This window comes from Pinus tabuliformis, chromosome 4_2 (genome assembly GCF_031772625.1).
Source record: "Pinus tabuliformis cultivar Carrire ecotype Pingquan chromosome 4_2, CPIR1, whole genome shotgun sequence".
Taxonomy (NCBI): Eukaryota; Viridiplantae; Streptophyta; class Pinopsida; order Pinales; family Pinaceae; genus Pinus; species Pinus tabuliformis.
Window position 1 is genome coordinate 655,963,772 of NC_142304.1, and position 21,577 is coordinate 655,985,348.

Consider the following 21,577-nt stretch of genomic DNA (forward strand, 5'->3'; position numbering starts at 1 on the left):
GTTGTGGTGCAAAAAGTTGTCTATTTGTTCTAGTTCATATGCCTTCATTTAGATCTCCAATGATCTGATTTGAAGGATGAATTTGTCGATACCATTTTGTGGGGTCTTCAAGGCTGCTTGTTGTTAAACTTGTTGTTCATCTATTGTCTCTTCCTAATTGGTATGTGTTTCCTTGTTCAATTGTGCTCGATTTGGGACTTAATCTTTGACCCATTCTGGTTCTATCTTGTGTATCTCTGATTTGCTTGAAGAAGAGATTTCTTGTTCAATCGTTGGGCCGCAAATTCCATTAAAAGTGATATTGATGCTTTCAAATATTTAGTTAAGCCTTTGATTGTAACATCTATAACCTTTTCTTTTGAGTGAGAAACTAACAAAGATGCCTTCATGTACTCGAGAATCAAATTTTCCTATTTTTTTATCTTCCCTTTTAGTGTATCATTTTCTTCCAAATACCCTAAAATGTTTGACATTTTTTGGTCTTCCACTCCATATTTCATATGGATTCATATCACAATTTCTTCTAAGAAAACTTTGGTTTAAAATATATACCACTGTATCAAATTCCTTAACCCAAAATGTGTCTTCCAACTTTAACTCATTCAACATTGTTCTAGCCATTTCTTGTACAGTTCTATTCTTCCTTTCGACAACTCCATTCTTTTGCCTAGTTGTCGAGAACTGCCTTTTCATTCCATGTTATTTACAAAAATGTTGAAATTATTTGGAATTAAATTCTCCACCATTTTCATATCTTAAACATTTAATATTCAATTTAGTTTCATTATCTAGTAGTTCCTTGTATATCTTGAAACATTCAAATGTTCTAGACTTTTTCTTCAAAACGATAATTGTCATCATTGTGGTATGATCATCAATAATTAACATTAAATACAAGTCACCATCTATTCATTTAGTCTTCATTGGTCCACATACATCAGTATGTATCAATTCCAATGGTTTTCATGTTGAGTGTTCTTTCTACTTGAATTCAACTCTTCTATGTTTTCCATGCCTATAGTGTTCACATATAACACTAGTTGGTTTTGAAATGAGTCACACTTCTTTCATAACTTCCTTTTTAATGATTCTAACAAGGTTATCAAATTTTATATGTCTCATCCATCTATGCTAGAGCTAACTCTCATCTTCTTTTTCCAAGAAACATCCATTAACAACGTCATCCAAAGTGTATATGTCATTTCCAGTTCTGGTTGAAGTAGTCACTAGTTGAATGTATTTTTCTCTTCTTATTTCACATTTATTTGAGTAAAATAACATCGTATATCCTTCATCACACATTTGACCTAGGCTCAACAAACTATGATTCATATTTTCCACATGAAACACATCCTTTTCTATAGTATCCTTGCTTCTAAGCTTGACAATGCATGTTCCTATAACATTTTCAAATCCATCATTTCCAAAATACAGTGTTCCACCCTTTCCTTCTTTCAAATATATCAATTTATTCCTATATCATGTCATATGTGTTGAGAAACCATTATCAATGTACCAAACATTCCTTTTTATTTGAGCCTTCAAGGCAAGAGCACATCTTATAGTTTTCTTCTTCCAGATCTGATCATTTTGATTATGTTTTGATTCTCTTGGAGGAAATGTTAACCTGCAACCTTTAGCCAAATGTCCAAAGTTGTTGCATATGTGGCACTCTACGTCATTTCTTAAATTACCAAACCTATTTTGGTCTTGCCTGTAGACATTCTACAATTTCTGGGATAATTATTCCTTAAACACCTTCCAAAATCACTTATGTTTCTACCATACACTTGACAGTTTGCAACTCCATGTCCAAATTTCCCACATGCATAACAAAAACCATAAATGTTGGGTTGATACATGGGAGGTGGAAACCTTCTTTGTGGAACAATTCTCCAAGTACCTTCTTGTTGATCTTGAGTGGTCTATTTACCTAGGAAGTCTTCATTATTCTTAATGGATCCTTTAACTATCTTATAATATGTTTTATGTTCTTCACCTTTTCCTATCATAGAAGATCTTAAGCCTTTTTTGAATGCATCCTTGTATCGTAATGCAGTATTATCACTATATAACCTTTGATTGCTAATGATCTCATCCGCATTTTTAGAGATATTTGCAAAGTTCTACATAACATTTCCCCTTTTACTTCTTTTCGTAGAGAGACTATTTCAGCTTCTAGTTCTTCAATTGCCTCGTTGCATTCTTTTAACTCATTCCTAAGTGATTCTTTAGTTATTTTGGCTTCTTCTATCTATACTCTCAGGCTAATGATTTCTTCTTCATTCCTTTTTTTGACGATCTTGGCATGTTCTTTTACTTCCTTCAATTTAGCTTCTAGATAATTGACATTTTCCTTTATGCTTTGAGTTCTTTTATAACTCTGACAACTTCATTTTGATATTCAATTTCAATTATTTCTTCTTCTTTATATTCTTATTCATTAGGTCCTTCCTTCTTTTTATGCTTACCCATAAATAATTATCTTTCCTTGTTTTCTTCATCGTTGTCACTCTCTTCTTCAAGTGAGGAACTATCTTCCTTGGAGAAGAAGCTTTTCTTAAACCCTAATTACCTTGCTTGTTGAAAATTATTTGACCCTGATTTCCTTTCGTAAATGCCTCATTATTATGAGGGAACTTAGTTTCAAAATGACCAATCTCACCATAGTTGAAACATACTAACTAAAGTTTTCATTTGTACTTACCTATTCCTCTTTTCATCTTCCTCGTAAGGTAGGTAAATTCTTCATCTAAAAATTCTTTGTCTTCTTCCTCTTCTTTGCAACTACTAGATCTTGGTTTAGATACCTATTTGCCTTTCCCAGTCTTCTTGGATATTGTGAATGTTGTTTCTATATTAAATGAACTACCTTCATCTTTAATACTCATTTCATAAGCTATAAGTATCCAATGTAGTTTTTCCATACTAAGGTGGCTTGAGTATGATTTGTCTTCTAATACAACAACCTTAGGACTACATCTTGCTGGAAGAGTTATGAGGACCTTCCCAACAACGAATTTTTTATCTTCTACTTCTCCTAATCCTTCCAATGAATTTGTTACTTCATCTACAAGTTGAAAATAAGTTGCAATGTTCACGTCTTCTTTCATCCTTACTTGTTCAAAATGAGCTCTACAAATTTGAAGTTTTGCTTCCTTGACCTTTGAGTCTCCTTCATATATGTTTTGAAGCTTATGCCATAGTTCCTCAATTTTTTTACAGGACAATACCTTAAGATAAACAGATTGAGTGATGTCACTTATAATCAGATCCTTGGCTTTGGGATCATATATCCCATTTTTATAACCTTGTTCATATGTTTCTTCTTTATAGTATTGTTTGATTATTTCCCAAACTTCATATCCTTGTGCAATTAAATGAACTTGCATCCTTCCACTCTATAGTGCATAGTGGTCCCCATTAAACAAAGGAACTCTATTCTTGGTGTACTCCATGATCTCCTTCTAGTTGTTAAATTACTAGTGAAGGAACCCTCTCCGATTCCAATTGTTGGAAATGCTGGGGGGGGTGAATCAATATTTCTTAGCAATTAACACTTAATTAATATTTTGAGAGCATTAGTTAATATTAAGAACTATTACAATTATTCAATAAAGTAGTAAACAATAATGCAAAATGATAAACAATAGGCACAAGATTTTTAGGTTGAAAACCGCCTTTAATTCAAAAATCACTGAGCTCTTTTCTAATATGTTCTTTAGTCTTTAACCCCAACTGAAAATAAGACTACAACTTTCTAAAAATATAGGAAAGCATTATTCTCCATCTCCCACTAGAAGGATGCCCCAACACCCTGGTTTTATCAACAGTCAGCTGAAGGATTCCCTAACACCCTAGGAAGCCATAACTATCCCTAACACCACCCTACCACCCCGAAGTGTTTATAGGCCCCAACCTGAAGGTGACTACATTCACTTGCCTAGCACCACACTATCACCCTATAAAGAAAAAAAATTAAATACAAAAGTGTGGACTCATGTACCAGGAACAATGATCCACGTTACAATGATATTTCAATTATTTTATGTGACTAACCAATAACATGAGGACCTAACTCTTTCCCTCACAAACCAATAATCCTTGTCCGAACTACAAACCAAAGCCCATGTACAAAACAAAATTTCCTCCTTCAACTCTAGGAAAATAGATTCTTTACAAAAATTACAAGACTTGACAATTGTTGTACAATTTTTCCTTGATGTTGATCATTATAATTTTTTGTAGAAGTGGTTAGGGATGATGGCCTACTCTTGTTCTTGATGCACTCATAGCCATGAAGGGTTGGATGCTTGTGGTACTTTAATTTTTCTTTCAACAACTCTAATCTTCCATGCTGCCTTTTCTTCTCATGTCTTCACAATTGTAGGTGGCGTGGAAGGTCTACTCTTCGAGAAAGATTGCACCTACAAAGAATTTATACCCTAGAAAATCTCCAATCTCCAAAATTAAAATATAAATACCTTATTCCCAAATACTTACCTTTAGCTGCAACAAAACATTAATGCGATAATACCTAAATCTAATGTGAATATTAAAATGCTAACAAAAAATTATATACAAAACAACCCTAAATGTAAATGAAGACCTAACAATGAATACTAATGAAGGATTATAGGACATCAGATTTTTCTATAATAAATACCATAAAATTGATTGTTAAACTATAGCATAAACAATACAAAAATATGACTTACCTTGACATCATTGAAGCTACCCAACTTTGTTCCTCCAGCCATAGGTTAGTACAAAGAACATTCAAATAAAACGTAAAACATACTAAAATAAAGCTTACCTCAATTATGGTATATCTTAACAAAACTCGAATGTGCAATTGTTGAAAACTTTCAACTCACATATTTGTTAACCTTTTCTGTTTGTAAATTCTTTGAGACAGTTTCCCTCCCTACAAAAAGATTTGAAACATCCTGGATTGGGTTCATTTACTAGTTTAATTCCACCCTTAGCAACATGAAAACCTTGTTGATTTAATAATAAATTTCATATCATATCCTTCTAGATGGTGAGACCACCAAGCCACTGGTTCAATGCTCATAATTAATGGCACAAAATTGATATTGAAAGGACGTTGTAGGTTAGATGCTTCATATTGATGTCATAAATTGATATTTTCAGCAATCTACAATTCGATGCATCAAAATTGATGCCGCGAGCTACTGTTCCTACAGGTCTAATGCTTAAAAGAAGATCCAATGGGCTACAAGTGCGATGCTCCACAAGCCACAAGAAAAAAAATCGCTTGGTCACAAAAGAAGACATGCACTAAACTAATCAAGTCATGCCAAGAAAAAATGAACCCTATTCTACTTTATATCCAACATATCTGTTCCTAGGGCCGAAAAATATTACATAGATTAATTTTCAAATAGTTGACACCTAAGGATATCTAAGTGATAATGAATGTTTTATTTTATAGTCATGGAGAGGGTGTTAGTTAAAATTACATAAGGCTTCCAACATCATACACTAAAGATATTTAAGGGTTTTCATAATAATAAAAACATATATCTTATACTCTATGGTAGGTGGGCCATGAATCAAAGGTCTCATCCAATAATAAATAACCCTTAAATCTATTTAAATAAAATTGAAGAATTATTTAAATTTTTAATACCATAATATAAATAATCTTAATAAGATTCCAATGTAACAAATAATCCTATAAATAATCCTTAATAAAAAATTTAATGACACCACCCATGGGGTTTTATCCCACTAATGGGGTTCGCAAACTTCAATTGTGAATAACTCTCCAACTATGAGGAACAATGTGGCATGCCACATACCACCAGAAAGATCTTTCCGACGAGAAACTAACTAGAGTAATTTACATGCGAGAAGCCATGAATTTCAATTGTAAATTTGTCAGCAAAATTGGGATAGCTCATAATACTTCTTGGGTTGACATCAATGAAAACCGTCTATCAACAAGAAGGTCATGTTTTCATGGATTAAAGAAGTGAATTTTTCCATTTTGATGTGAATTTTGGCCATTGGGATGATATGTGTATTCTATAAGAGTGTAGCTTGTTATATGGTCCTTACTTAGTCATATGAGAGTCAATTTGAGGATCTACTAGTATTGTTTAATCTATTTCATGGCAAACAATAAGAGCATACAAAAAATTTAGAAACTCTATTTTGAATGTTGCAATTGGTCACTAATAATTTGTTCACTTTTCTTGGAATTATTTTTAAAGTAGTGATAGTGGTAAATTTATTCAACATGAAGGTTCAGTTTCTTTATGGTAATCTTCACTATCATGCTTTTGGTTTCCTTTTCATTATTCCCTCACTTTGAATCTAAATCTGGTTTATCGTAGTCAATAATCAAAATAATGCATCCTTGGAATTACATTCAAAGTTACAGGTAATGTTTTTATAATTGACAATTCAAATATGAGTACTTTATCAATTTCATTGAAAATGTTGGCCATATATGCATTTTAGCCACTGCATTTCCAATTTTTACATGCAATCTAATTCTTGCATGAACTTATTATGAAATTATTTTGCTAACTATTTTGATTATGGAAAATGTATCACTTCCATATCATAGTTTATTATCTTAATGGCATCTAAAAGTGCCATTTTGATTTCAACCCATGAAGCTTATTTCTTGCATTCATTGAGAAAATTAACTACAATTAGGGGAAGAAAATAAATTGATACTGTGAACAGCGATTCAAACAATACCTTAGTGATTTATCATATGCGGTTATTTCTTGCATTCATTGAAAACAATACTTGCAATTAGGAAAAAAATAAATTGATATTGTCAACGGTAATTCAAAAAATATTTGTGGCTATGTTGCTAGTTGGTTCAACAAAATAGATACACAAAAAGTAAGTGAATGTAAAAAAAAAAAGATAAGTAGATTGTATGAAAGCTTTGGATAGGACAACTTTTATGCTTGTTGGTGCTCGGAATTTATGAATCATGGAATTGACGAAATTGAATTTACTTATCAATTCTGTTATGAAATATATTCACAGGTTTAATTTGGTCATCACTATTTGGCTTTTTGGCTCTCATGGTTGGAGTTTGTTTTCTTACTTGTTTGGTCTCGCAGAGTTTGTTACACAATTAAATTGTAGAATTGAGAACCATAGTTTCTATCAGAAACTTTCTGAGCTTCCCTTGGCAAGTTTCTATAGATGAGGGTATCCATTGACCATATTTCAAACTAAAAATCTATAATTCCATTAAGGAACTTCTGGAGATACAAAGAGAAAGCACCTACAACTAGTTACATGGTGAATCCATAGGTTTTCTAACTAGAGTTTCCCTCAACAACTTTCATAGATACATAAAAATCGAGCAAACCCGTGGAGTCCTCCACCATTTGAGGATCTTCTCTTATATATCAAGGGGGGGAGGGTATAATGAAGCATCTCTCATTCCTCTAGTGAATGACTAAGTAGACATCCCTCATACGCTACCTGGAGTTCAAGGCCAGGAAGGCAAAGAAAAGGCACTGAATATTGAAGTTCAAGGCCAATAAGGTGAAGAAAGGGCACTGAATATTGAAGGAGCCTCCACCTAAACAAAATGAAGACGTGAAGACGTGCTTGCCAAGTGTAAAACCACAAATTAGAGATGTCATAAAACTCACATGGAAGTGGAAAGTTTGAGGCCTTATAGAGTAGTGGAATGATTGAAATAGTCTCATGAAAACATTTAATATTTAATGTTACTAAATTAATACTAGAATTCACTAACATTATCTTATTTGTCAAAAAAATGTTAATAAATGTAACTTATAACGTAAGATATCTGAGACCAAATAATATCTCAAATTCAAACATAGGATAAAATGTGAGAAAATGTAAAATGTAATGCATGATTTGGATGAAACTTTGGTTTAGAAAATTATTATATCTTCATTTTTTTGTGCCTAACTAATTCATAAACAAATTTTGATTACTATAGTTTTTGCGAGCAAGAGCAGGGATGAATAACAGAGGATTGGTTTTGTTTAAGAAATAGATAAATATATATTTAAGATGATGAAAAAAAAAATTAGTTTAGTTTATATTTTTCCTTAATTAAAATTAAAAATATTCAAAATTATATACATATATGAATTTGATTAAAATTATTATTATTGTACTTGACTTCCACCCATATAAATCAACTCATCTCCATTGCTATAACTTCGATTACCGATGATTTATTCTCTTCATCAGTGTCTTAGTTTTTTTCAAATACTTTTACATGGAGTGTATTTCTTTAACCTATGAAACCAATATCAGATGGTATTATTACTTTTAAATGATAATAGCAAAATTAAATTTTGTACAAAACCACTATAGATTTTAAAGACTCTCTCCATTGCCATAGCTTCGATTACCGGTGATTTATTCTCTTCATCAGTGTAAGATTTTTTCAAACGAATGTATTTCTATAACTTATGCAACTAATATGGGTGGTATTATTACTTTTAAAGGTTAATACCAAAATTAAAATTAGGTACAAAACCAATATAGATTTTAAAGGTAATTCTGATAGAATTTTTTTTGGATTCCACCTACAATGAGAATGTGGTCAAGGCATGATGAGATGTTTCAAAGCTGGTTGATAAATGGAACACCTATAGAAACATATGAGAAAATATCCATGTAACAAGTGATTGCCTTTTTATTTCATGCATTAGATACTTAATTATTAAATATTTAATTATTGGTATTCAATGTTCAAAATGGAAAGATAGTAAACTAATCAATAGCTCATTGCATAGTACTTAGTATTTGAATATCTAATGCTACCATGTAATACTGGCTCATAAGATTGAATTATAAATAATAGTAAGATTTTAACTATAAATAATAATATAATGTCCAAATCTAAACGAGCCTCATTGGTATTTGAATATGCTTACATTAAAAATTGTAATGGTCTAATTTTTTGAATGGTCAATTAAATCTTACATAAAAAGTCAATAGTTATAGTTTCCTTAAGGGTGGAGCCATATGTTAGATAATAGTTGAATAAGCTTACATTAAAAATGGTAATTGTCCAATTTTTTGAAGAGTCAATCAAATCTTACATAAAAAGTAACTAGTTATAGTTTCATGTGAAGGAATTACAGGTGGAGCTATATGTTAGATAAAAAATATCTTATGAGGGGTGGGAGCTATCTTATCACGTGTTCAATGTTTTATATAATCTTAATAATAAAATTTATAAATAAGAAAATGATTCTTTCATCTAATATTAAAATTAACGCTAACGCTAGATTTGAAACTCGACTGAAAAATCAATTTAGTTAAATCCAAAAAAATAAAAAATAAAGTCAGTTGTGTGAAGAAGTAAATGCCCGGCTCTTTCTCAATGTGGCATGGAAACTAAAATTTTCGAGCTTATAAAAAATAATCATATTTTTTGCTTGCCACACGTAGAATTGGTAGGAATTCTTCAACAAAAGTGTTCCAAAATAGTGATTGGAGGGAGGCGCAGGGTGTGACAACGAGTAATCAAATTTGAAAGTTTGTTATTAATTTCATTTGGAAGGACATATATTCATCTAACCCTTCAAGAATGAAAGTTTATAAAAAAAAAAATCATTTTTATTAAAAAATATATATTATATAAACCCTTCAAAAAAATTCCAAAATAAAATAGTGTGATTCTAAATCTATAAAATCTTAAAAATTTAAGGAGTGGTTTCAATGAAAACACCATAAAATCTCAATATCACCGGTGAATAAACAAAAAAAAATCTCAAATTCCATTAAAAAAAAGTAAACATATGTTTCATTAGATGATTTTCAAAAGTATTTGGACACATAATCAAAAATATAAATATATTTTCCCAATGGAAATGGATTTCTAGTTTTCATTTATTTCCTTACATCATAAGTAGCATTCCAATCTACCTCATTGAGAGCATGATGTGCACTTAGAGATAGAAACATTAGCATATCTAGTGTCTCCAATGAATGTCTTTATCTATCATCAATTTTTATCCTGTTTAATTTTCAGAAGCCCCTTTCACACACTTATGTGGTTGTTGAGATAACAAGAATAGCTTTCCATAATTGCATCAAATATGGAGAGTCTTCAAACCATTCATGTTCATCTCAAGTTAGGTCTCATGCCATACATATGCTTTTTAGGGTATGATTTACAAATAACACAAATAAATTCATTCTTTTCACCAAAACATCTAGTAGTATCCACAATAGATTTTTCACATAAACATTTCAACTATCTTTTTGTTGGATAGTCTATATCATTCACTTCTTCATAATAATGTTGAGAAGTGCAAAACTTAGCCACATTAAATACATGTAAATCTATGAATCTCCTATCTAAAGATTTAATCACCTTTACAATAAAACATTTTCCCAAAAGAGTACAATCATATAGTAGCCCCAATATTTTCATCTTTGGAAAACCTCAATGGATGTAAATGTGCCATACTTGTGCTATCTGCAAATTCAAGGTTTCCTCTTTATGCTTTAACTAAGAAATAAGACATATGCACTACATCTACACCAAAAATGCTTTCCAAAAATCATTTACGAAGAATGTTAATAGAAACATGTAAAGTAGTGTCAATATATGTAATATCAACATGATCCTCTTCGAACTTTTGATTCAACTTATTTAATTCAATGAGCATGTTTGCAAGTATATGGATGCAAGTTTGCACTTGAAATATTGTTGCCAACTCATACATTTTTTTCTCCCCTGAATCCCAATCCTAACAAATAATGCATGAGTTTAACAAGTCTTTCCATGACCTTTCCTTTATAGAGCCACCTAATTTGATGAATTTGTAAGACCACTAACTTAGTGATTTGAAATGTATACATTAGCTCACTCAATTTTCCATGTCCTTTAGTTGATTTTCCAAGCCATGAATAAACTTTGTTTCAAATTTGTTAATATATTGCAACTCTGGAAAATGAGATGAAGCCTCATTGATTGTTAATGCTTCCCTGTGAGCTACGCAATGTGTAACTAATAAATGAGGAGTATACAAAGCTTAGGAGATAAACCTTCATGAATACCCCTCATGGAAGATGCACCATCTGAACCAAAACAAACAAACTTCATGAAATATAAATCCATTTATGCTAAAAGAGTTCTCACTAGATCATACATACAATGAGCTATTCCATCATGTATTTGAAGTAAACATATAAACTTTGTTAAACATTGACCTCTTCCTCGAATCGTCAAATATGTAATAAAGGCAATCAATTGGTGTTCCATAATTTGCTCAGTGCTTTCATCAACTAAAATTGAGTAAAATGACCTATGTAAAATCTTCTCTTTTAGTTTGTTCCAATATACCTCTTTAGCAACTTGAAGAAAATGTTTTCCTGGTTTCATATTTGTGTATGAAAAATATTCATCTGTTAAAAGCACGCATGGAGTGCATTTATACCTATTCAAGTCACATATTGAATTATATATTTCTAAAGATAAATCATGTATAGAAACAAAATACATGTTTTCAATTATTGATATAATTTTCTCCTGCCAAACATTTACCATTAGTTCTACATGCTTCAATCACTTTTTCCCTCCAAAAGTTGAAAAAAAAGAAATTAAGCTTTTGATTTTACATGGCCACTTTTTCCACTAACATGAAGAGCGGTAATTCCCTCTTTTGAAAATGGAGTCTCACTTTTAAATTTAACACGTAAAGAACATTGCATCCTCTCATTACCATTAAATGTTTTAAAACATAAGGCCATGGAAACTTTGTATTTCATTTGGATTTGAATATTATTTTGTGTTTCTTTCATGGATTTTCTATTTCAACAAGCTCTACACTATTTGATTTATTATATTCATGTAGATGAGCATCAACTTCATTTTGAATATTACATGGTTGGTTAGAATCTTGTGTAAGGCCAAATGATTCAACAATCGACAATTGCATTTTATCCTTCTTAGGACGACCAATAGGAGAATTTTTTCAAGATTTACGCCTATTAAATAAATAAAAACAATACAATAAGTAAATACATAAATTAAAAATCCCTTAGCAAGATTGAGATAAAAAAATTCAACTTTAGCAAGATTCCATAGGATTTGGCTATAGATTTCTTCATAGGTTATTCATTGATTTGTTGAATTATATTTTGTAACATTCAAGGAAACTTGTAGCTTTATGACAGAGAACAATCACTTCATGAAAAATCATACTTTGACAAGAAATTTGTATGGATTTAAGCAACGAAGAAAAATAAGCAAGAGTTTGAATGAGAGCATTATAGTTGTGGAGTCCAGTACCCTCGATATAAGATAGATATTCTTTTCATAGTTGTAGATTCATATAATTATGAAAATAAAAATTTGCACCATTAACAACGTAGAAAACAACTCCACCACCCATTCCTAAAAATGGAAGGATGTCAAGCAATTGCATTCAAGGTATCTAACCACAATGTTGATTTCCTGGGGTGTGGATTCTATGGTGCCCAGGATACATTGTGTGACCATGAAGGTTGCCATTACTTCAAAGAGTGTTGCATTAAGTAATGCATAGAATGAAAAACCAAATGTTAATGAAGATATGAGGAGGTTAATGAAAAATACCTTATAGTCTAGCGTCGAACAATAACTTTCCTTCTGTGAATGATGGGTTGCAATTCAAATGAAAATGGAAAAAATGGATGTAGGGAAAGAGCACTCAAGGATAATTACAGAGAAGCAAGAGCATGTGCATAGCTGTTGAATGGTTATTCAATGTGCTCTGCCGCCAAATCATGGCATAACTATTAAATTGTATGAGGTTATTTGGACTTTCACTGGTCTTTTCTATGAAACTATCACTAATCAGAGTGATTTATGCGTTAGTACAAACTTGAAATTATCGTAAATTTAAAAATTATTGACAAGTTATTAAAAATATTTCTCTTCTTTTGAAATATAAAAATTTAATCTAATCTTTGTAATTACCAGTGATTTTGATATTTTAAATTTTTTTAGAAGTGTAAATTTTTTAGCTATTAGAGCAGGGCTATGAAGGGTTCAATTTTGAACACTAGTGACGATGGGCAAAAGCGGGACATCCTCGTGGAATCAAAACGTGGTGACTAAGAATGGCATACTGAAAACATTGACCAAGTGGAAAGGTTCGAAGAACCGACCTCAGAATCGCCTATGGCTTTCCTCTTTTATTTCAAAATTTCAATGTTACACAGAATGTCAGGGTTACCGTCAACGCTAACAGGGTCACTGACTGCAGACACGGCATCTAGATTTTTTGAATGTATGATGTGCATGATCTCCACGTGGCGGGATTTGGGACTAAGTCTAGCGAAGAATTATACATTCCATCTTTGTAGTGGATCAACATAAAATTTGATACTATATAGTTTCTATTGTGCCGAATTATATGAGGATTTAATTACTTTTGTTTAAAAGTATATTTAAAGTAATATTTCCACAAACAAATAAGTCGCTTCGGTTTAAGATATTTCTGCAACGTTTATCATTTTGCATTTTTTTTGATAGGGGTAGACTTTTAGAATTTAATCACACGCGGCACTGAATTCGACTCTGGACAGTAACTGATACCAACTATTTAGAACAAAATTAATTATAAGTATGGGAAAAAATATTAAAATCGGCGTCCCTAAATCAAGCTCATGGAAACATTTTAACGTACACGTCGCAAGTGACGATAGGGGAAAGATTTACTATTTTTCTGTTCAGATGGTTCGATAAAAGATATATATATATAGAGGCGAATGAGCACCGCCTTCATCCCAAACGCAAGGGCACCGCCTATTGCATCGTGTTGGAAGTATTAGATGGGTCCTATGAATGCCGTTTCAACCAAGTGTACAAAAGGAAAAGTTCTTAAACAACAACATGTTGAATTGCGTTCTTTGGAACATTTCCACTACGATTCGGGATTTTGTGTGATCGATCCGCTGCCAACTATATATATATATATTCAAAGGTTTGGGGTGTCACAAGATGTGGTGTTTACTACAGAAATGTAATAACTCAACTCTTATCATTAACTCTCAAGCCCCGAAGGAAGAAGGAACGCTGAAACAAACGAAGCTCTCTATTGATGTATCTGTTGGCTTTTAATCAAAACATTTATTTGCTGGCATGGGTGCCTCCTCCGATTTTCTTAGAATAAGTGAGGGAGAGAAGAATATTTGAATGGTGGATTGGCTTCGCCACACGCGAAACAAACTAATAGCAGAACACTGGGTTATGATAACAGTGATCTCGTAGCTACTATTGAAAATGTTGGAAATAATAATTCCAACCACCGCAATAAACATCCTGATAGCAGCCATACATGTCAGACACTTTTGTAGTCATACATGTCAAACACTTTTGCAAGTTGTGTCTCTGCTTGAAAACATTTTTGCAGGTTGCATTTCTGTCATATACCCCGGTAACCTCGCATGTAAAAGAAGGAAGTTAGAATTTTTATACAAATTACCCACTAGTAATTTATCAAATTCATAACTCCACAATCATCATTAACCATTAGACATAGTGTTCATTAGTGCATCAATTAAATTGCAATAACAGTCAGTAAGTTGCATAACCATTAACCCCGACCATGGTAGGGTAATAACATAAACTATCTCATAATTCCTTGCATCCATCTCACGATTTCCATAACCATATTAATTTGGACATTATGATCATGCCATCAAATAAAGAGCCATCAACATCAAGGATTCAACATCATCCAACTGGCACAAAAGGCAATCTCATCAATCACACCATTGAACACTGATATACCCTGGAAACCCCGTAGGGTGAAAACCAGCAAACGTTTAATCTTATTATTAAACGCTCGTGAGGGATTTCACCCCTCACTCAATGGATTATAAGGGATTCCATCCCTTAACCATTGTTGTAAAATCATTACAATAAGTTATCATTAAGTTATCACATAACTAGCTACAAGATAATATAGTTTTCATGTAATCTTTTATTTACATACCGCCACATACAACATCCCTTGTGGCATGATTGTTCTAGCAAAGTACGATCCTACTACTCAAACTCATCTGCATGGTCCATTAATCATTTTCCCGCCACAAGGTCAAACATTACTTTCCTTTGGCACCATCCGCCATCGTTTCCTGTCAATGAAGTTGTCAACAAACTTGGCAACAAGATTAGATATCATATTAATCAATCAATAAACAACCTCTAAAAGAGATCTTTGAACATCTACTCATCTACATGGACCAATAATCATTTTCCTGCCATAATGTTAAACATTACTTCCCCTTTGGCACCAACCGCCATTGTTTCCAGTCCAGATATATTATGTCAAACAGGTGATTGTTCAATCAAGACGGTCGGGAGATGCATCAACATCCGGCCGCTTGAAAACAACCTTGAGATAGTAATAAACGAAATCTGCCAATATGAAGCTCTGAACCATCTCAGACACAATGAAGAGGAACAAACCCAAATCGAAATGAGCTCTCCTGATAACCTGCAGGGTTATGATGATCAATAATGCAAATTTAAATAACCTCTCGGCTCCAAGAGCAAAGACATAGAAAGCAGTAAAAGCTTCCACGACCCTGTTGCTCCGCATTACGCGGAGTTGAGGCAGAACCAACACGGTTTCCAGATAGGGAAGCAATGCCCCGATGAACTTATTCAGTGGGCTAAATGGCAAAGGAAAACGTGTCAAGGGATGCGTTACCAGGGCAAGGAGCAGGCAGGGAAGGAGCAGGTAATATATGGGTGAATTGTCAACGTTGTCCATGTATGTAGATCTGAGCTTGAAACGGATGATACAGATAACCTATATGGTCGTTATCAGTCCAAATAAATCCATTGTTGCTTTTCCGATGGTATACAGGTTGATGTAATACACGTTTCCAGGCCAGCTCAGGTAGAGCCTAACCGCGAAGAAAATCGCGGTGAGTTCCTGAGACTTGAGTGACAGACCTGCGCAGGTTTTCTTCTTTGTTAGCTTGTAAACTAGCACTGAAATTCCACACACGCGAATAAAATTTGCAGTCACTATCAGGGCCGCGAGCAAGTAATCGAGAAAGGTTAGAGAAATCAGTGTCACCAGCAGACATATTACAGCTAGCGCTTGGCATGCCTGTTTGTTCACAGATTGCCTCTTAAACCATGTTTGCAGAGCAATAAACAGATTTCCTGATCGTTTTTTTTTCGAAGCCATGTCTGCCTTCCTCATCTCCTTAGTGCCAAATCTCCTGCGTCAGTCAAATATGAACCCCTGTCATGCATTCCAGGGATTTTATAAATGAAATATTTGGCGTGCAGAGAATATGCCATGGCCCCGGCGTTGTAGATCTCGAGGACTATGATTGAAAAACTTTGACGAACAATCACGGCCCTGCATTAATGGCCGGAATATCCACCTCCTTGTTGACGAGCGATCCGGAAGTACCAAAACGATGACAAAGGATGAGAAGCGAGGAAAACGAACATTCCCCTAATCATCCATGGTGATTACCATAAGAACACACTTATCTTCCGTTGAAAATGAAGGTGTAACTGTTAACCGTCATCATGGCTAGCAATCGTGAGGTGAAGAACCTGGAACCATTCGATCTCATCCCGTTTCCAATACCAAGAATCAGTTATTACCGGTGTAGAGGACAAATGGGTTCCACGCACAATTCGCCAAAATATTCCCCTCAATTAGTTTCCCGTAGAATTCGGATGATGGCACTAACCGGTAGCACAAGAAAAGCGAAGAGGATATCCACGAAATCCTTACCTGCCTCCGCTTAGACCACCTGTCCAGTTTCTAGTTTACAAGAAGCTTCCAAATCCAAGCCGCCATTAGCGCCATCTTCTGCCATTCTTTAATTGACAGCTTTATGGATCACAAGAATTAGTTTTCGAAACTAATTCGTAATCTTTTAAAAAAAAAATATTACTATTTCATAATTGATTAATTTACGCTAAGTTATTACCATAGGGATGTTACATACTCCCCCCTTAACAGGAACACCGTCCTTGGTGTTCATCTTTCATTGGAACTTTAGATTTTACTCATGGTATTACCATCTAAGCCACACAAAATGTGATCCTTTCTCTTTGAAATCAACGATTTCATTCCAAGAAAAGACGACATACAAAATAGTAATGATATAGTCATAAGAAATATCATTAGTTATAAGCATCAATAGTCATAAGCATTCGTAATTGAAAAAATATGCAACTTCTAATTGCCACCACTTGGCCCTTATTCATTCATAATAAACAATTCTCTATGTCAACTTACCATTACTTACCATCTATTCTTGGAAATCATGAATACTTTCATGTAAGGATTTTAATAGTGGTTGGACAACTCTTCAACCCTCCATGGTAAGTAATTCCTGTAATATATGACTAACAAATTCAATCACATTAGTCACTATATTTTGAGTCAAATGAAATACATTTGACTATCAATCAATTGTGCAATGCTAGATGATTTCTAAATCACAGTACTTTTACAAGTACTTAAAGAGCACTAACACTAATCATCAAATGATAAATCATTGCTCACGTGCACACTAAACGAATTCTCACTAAAGACATCCGCAAAGTGCTTCTAGATGTACCAAAAGAGCACCTAGCTCTCTAATCATCAAAACAGTCAATCACTGCATCATTTAAAAATGGTCTTAGCCCCTACTAAGACTTTCACAAGATTAGTAATACAACAAAGGAATTAAAATTTCCTACAAGATTAATGATACAATAAAGGAATTAAAATTTCCAATAACTCCTTATTGAACATTAAACTCATTTCCTGTTAAATGTGCATAACACATTTCACACAAGAATTTATTTTTAACATCACATACAACTGATTAGTTAATTTCTTTAGCCATGAAAATCACAATAGACTAAAGAATTCCCAACCCATGGGAACTGGTTTCCACAACCAAATCGAGTCATTTTCACATCCAGACAGTTTCTTTGATAGAGACCTTACCAGGACTAACATAGGATTCCACTGGCCAACCAGCTCAAGAATTCCAATGTCCACATAAAATCTTTTCCCTCATTGAGATAATTTATCTCTAGGGAGAGGAAATCCGGGCAGACAAGTACCATCAACCCCTCCGGGCAGGTAACTGCCATCAACCCAAGGCATATCCGGGCAGACAAGTACCATCAACCCCTCCGGGCAGGTAACTACCATCAACCCAACTATCTGCAACTGTCTGGCATGTTAAATTTCTCTTTTATTACTCTTTCTCAAAGTAATTTACAAAATGAACCATATGAACATTATTATTAGCACCAACAAACATGCATGTACACCATGCATTTACACTTAACACTCAACATGGGTCCACAACATCTAGATTGATGGAAACCAAATCTATCATATACGTTGGATGCATGCAAATTTCCCAAATAACATAATTCATGCATATCATATAACATCATTCTTTCTCATTTATGATTGCATTTCACATTGCAGCAATTTATGTGATGAGTTTTCTTGTTGCCATTAAGCTACCACTACTTAATCCCATCAGCAACGTTAGTTACAAATATGCATCAGTTAACACGTATTCAATTTCCAAGAATGTGCATGCATACAATATTGTCATGTATAAAAGCATATGCAAATACTCATTAATGTATAAATGTCAACAACAGTTGAGTTAATACTCTCAGCATTCCCAATTTTGCCATAGTCTGTTGTTCCAATTCAAATCATCATTAATGGAGTATTATCTTACGTTTACTATGGCTAGCTTGGGTCAAGCATTGTTAATGTAATTAAACATAATCTCTCTAACATACAAAGATCATAACTCTATATCATAATGACTAATCTTTGTGCATACCATTGCTTATCATATAAGCCTTTCACTAGAATACTACCATCATTCCATACAACAAACTACATACCTCTTTCTTAAAGGAAGTCATTTTAACCTCATTCTTCTATCTTCCCTTTCAGGGAACTATTAAAGATATCCATCTTTATGCATAAAAATCAAGATACAGAACAAGATTTACTTATCCATCCAAAATCAAGAAATCAACGCAACTTATCTAGCAAGACAATCTCTTCAAAAGATTATTGTCTTCAAGAAAGTTAACATGATCACTTTCTCTATGTACCCACAAAGTCATAATTCCAAAGTCACAATAGCTACCATTATGCAACATGTCTTTTCCTAACACAATTACTTTACTTCAATGCACATAGTTCTTTTCATGAAACAAGTAAGGATTTTGTTTCTTGCATGAACACTATTCTAATGTGTCTTTAAGGGATAGAACCTCTATTTTTATTTTCAAGAAAACTCTCACAAAATCCTTCATCTTCATACATGAAGTATGCATACTCTTAGAATGAAACTATATTTATGTATATATATATATAATATACTCTTTCTTCAAAAAGTTAGAAATGAATATCTATGTGCCTAGAATCACATCTTTAGCTATCTTTATCATGCATGTAATGCATAATCATTTCACTAGAACTTAGAAACTAACTAGTATCATAATGCAATTATCATATATATATTTTCCAAGAAACTTTTATCAAATAAAAATACATATTTTAATTCAAGAAAACTTGGCCACCCTTCATGCTATGTCCTCAGGGCGTTGATATACCTCATCTTCTTTTCTCAAGAAGATACTTTGGCTATATTTAGCAAGGATTTTATTCCAAGAAAAACGACAAGAGACAAACATTTCTCTCACAAGACTCACATGTAGTCTTACTAGGAGGAACTGCCTATTTTCTTTACTAAGACAACATATAAAATAACCAATCTTTTACTGCAAGTATTATCATATTTTCTCTACCAAGAAAACATATAAACAATCAATCTTTACTGTAGAAATCAACCCCATGGTATTTCCAACTATTTAATAAAACACAACTGATTATTCTCTATAAAGAATAGAGTTACTTATCTTTTCCTTGGTTCAACATGCATAACTAACAAATTGAACCACCCTTACCGGAAGCAATTTCTCTACTTATGCAATTAGAAGCATGATCTCCTAAGTGTCACACATGCACCAGAGTTACCACTTGATGCTAGATGCAACAACTATCATAACACTACTGTGTGTCCATTTCAGAATAATGACTTCAAGGAGACATTACGAAAATCATTAACATCAACACACTATAGTTATCATTTTCCAACTCCTTAAGCATGGTCAAGGGAATACTCACATGCACATCGAGCGCTATCTAGTCATTCCCAGACTTAGAGTCTTCTGCAAGATTCTGACACCCAAAGCTTGCTCTATCTGGTCATCACCAGACTTAGCGATTTCTTTTTCCCATCTCCGTCTGTCCCTACAGCACGGTCTTCTTCCTTCTCCTTGCTTCCTTTTCCTTTGGAAGCATCTATGGTTGGGGAAGGTAGTTAGAGTTTACTGACAACTGTATTAACACAGGTAGTCTATTTATGAATAATTATCACATGTAATTATACCATGAATGGGTCCTAGAAATGTTACCCACTGAACATGCCTCTCCAATTAAGTTCACACTGGAATGCAATATGCATAAGAAATCCATCATTCCCATAGTAGAGATAAATTCAACCATCATTAAATCGAGGCTCCAATGGTTTTTATCTCCCAACAAGTAATGATTAACATAAACGCATACCATGCTAATGGATTTCAATTAATTAGAGGGTAACATCATTAAATCTATTAAGACATAAGAATATACTATTCATCATGCATTCTCATGGTGAATAAAATTAAGAACTCTTCTCATAAACAACCGGAACTATAGCACAAGAGAGTAAAAATCTCCATACTCACATTCCATGCATGTGACATCAATCAACCTTCACTTGTTTACGAATTGTAATAATCTTAAGTCCAATTCAACTAATGCATATAAGTTCTATGGGTTAGTCATACAACACTAACCAATCTCAACTACCAATCGTTTTCATGCATCCATGACAAGACTGAATCAAAAGTTAGTTATTACAATCAAGTCTCACTACTTGACTCATTGTTTACTTTCAAGTCTAAGGGGGTTCTTCTTATGTCCTTTTAAAACAATTTGTTATCCTATTCAAGGATATTCCCCCTAATTTATATTCATGCATTGGATCATTAAGTGTTTTTCATTGTAACTTCAATCTTGTTTAATGAATGTATCATTTACCATATTTGCAAATCAAAAGCTGGTAGTTCGTTGTCACTTTCCTCAATGACTGTTCAATACTGTTCTTACGTGTAATGAGTGTTCAATATTGTTTGTAAGTGCGACAAAAGTTTCATTGTCTTTTTCCCTCATTAGGAATCCAATGTTATGAATGTAGTTATGCAACAACTTTATTACTTACTACTCAAAGCAGTTATAAATATGAATCACACATATCATACGAAAACTAGTGTACTATGTAAATCAATATGTGAATGATTAAACTCATACCTGAGTTAATGCTCACTGGTGGCATACCTCAATTTATTTTCCACTTACCAATTCCCAAAGGCGCCAGTGCTGCAACCTTTAGCTCTGATACCACTTGTCATATACCCCGGTAACCTCGCATGTAAAAGAAGGAAGTTAGAATTTTTATA

At 33.2% G+C, this 21,577-nt stretch overlaps 2 protein-coding genes across 2 annotated transcripts; both read right to left on the reverse strand.

Annotated features, from left to right (window-relative positions):
• Positions 1–15,338: 15,338 nt before the first annotated feature.
• Positions 15,339–15,770, reverse strand: LOC149171096 (uncharacterized). The gene has a single exon (XM_089425839.1). The coding sequence runs from the start codon at positions 15,768–15,770 to the stop codon at positions 15,339–15,341; it is 432 nt and encodes a 143-aa protein (XP_089281965.1).
• Positions 15,771–15,809: 39 nt separating this feature from the next.
• LOC149171097 (uncharacterized) lies at positions 15,810–16,196 on the reverse strand. Its single transcript, XM_089425840.1, has one exon. It carries the CDS (start codon positions 16,194–16,196, stop codon positions 15,810–15,812), a length of 387 nt encoding a protein of 128 aa, XP_089281966.1.
• Positions 16,197–21,577: the final 5,381 nt, after the last annotated feature.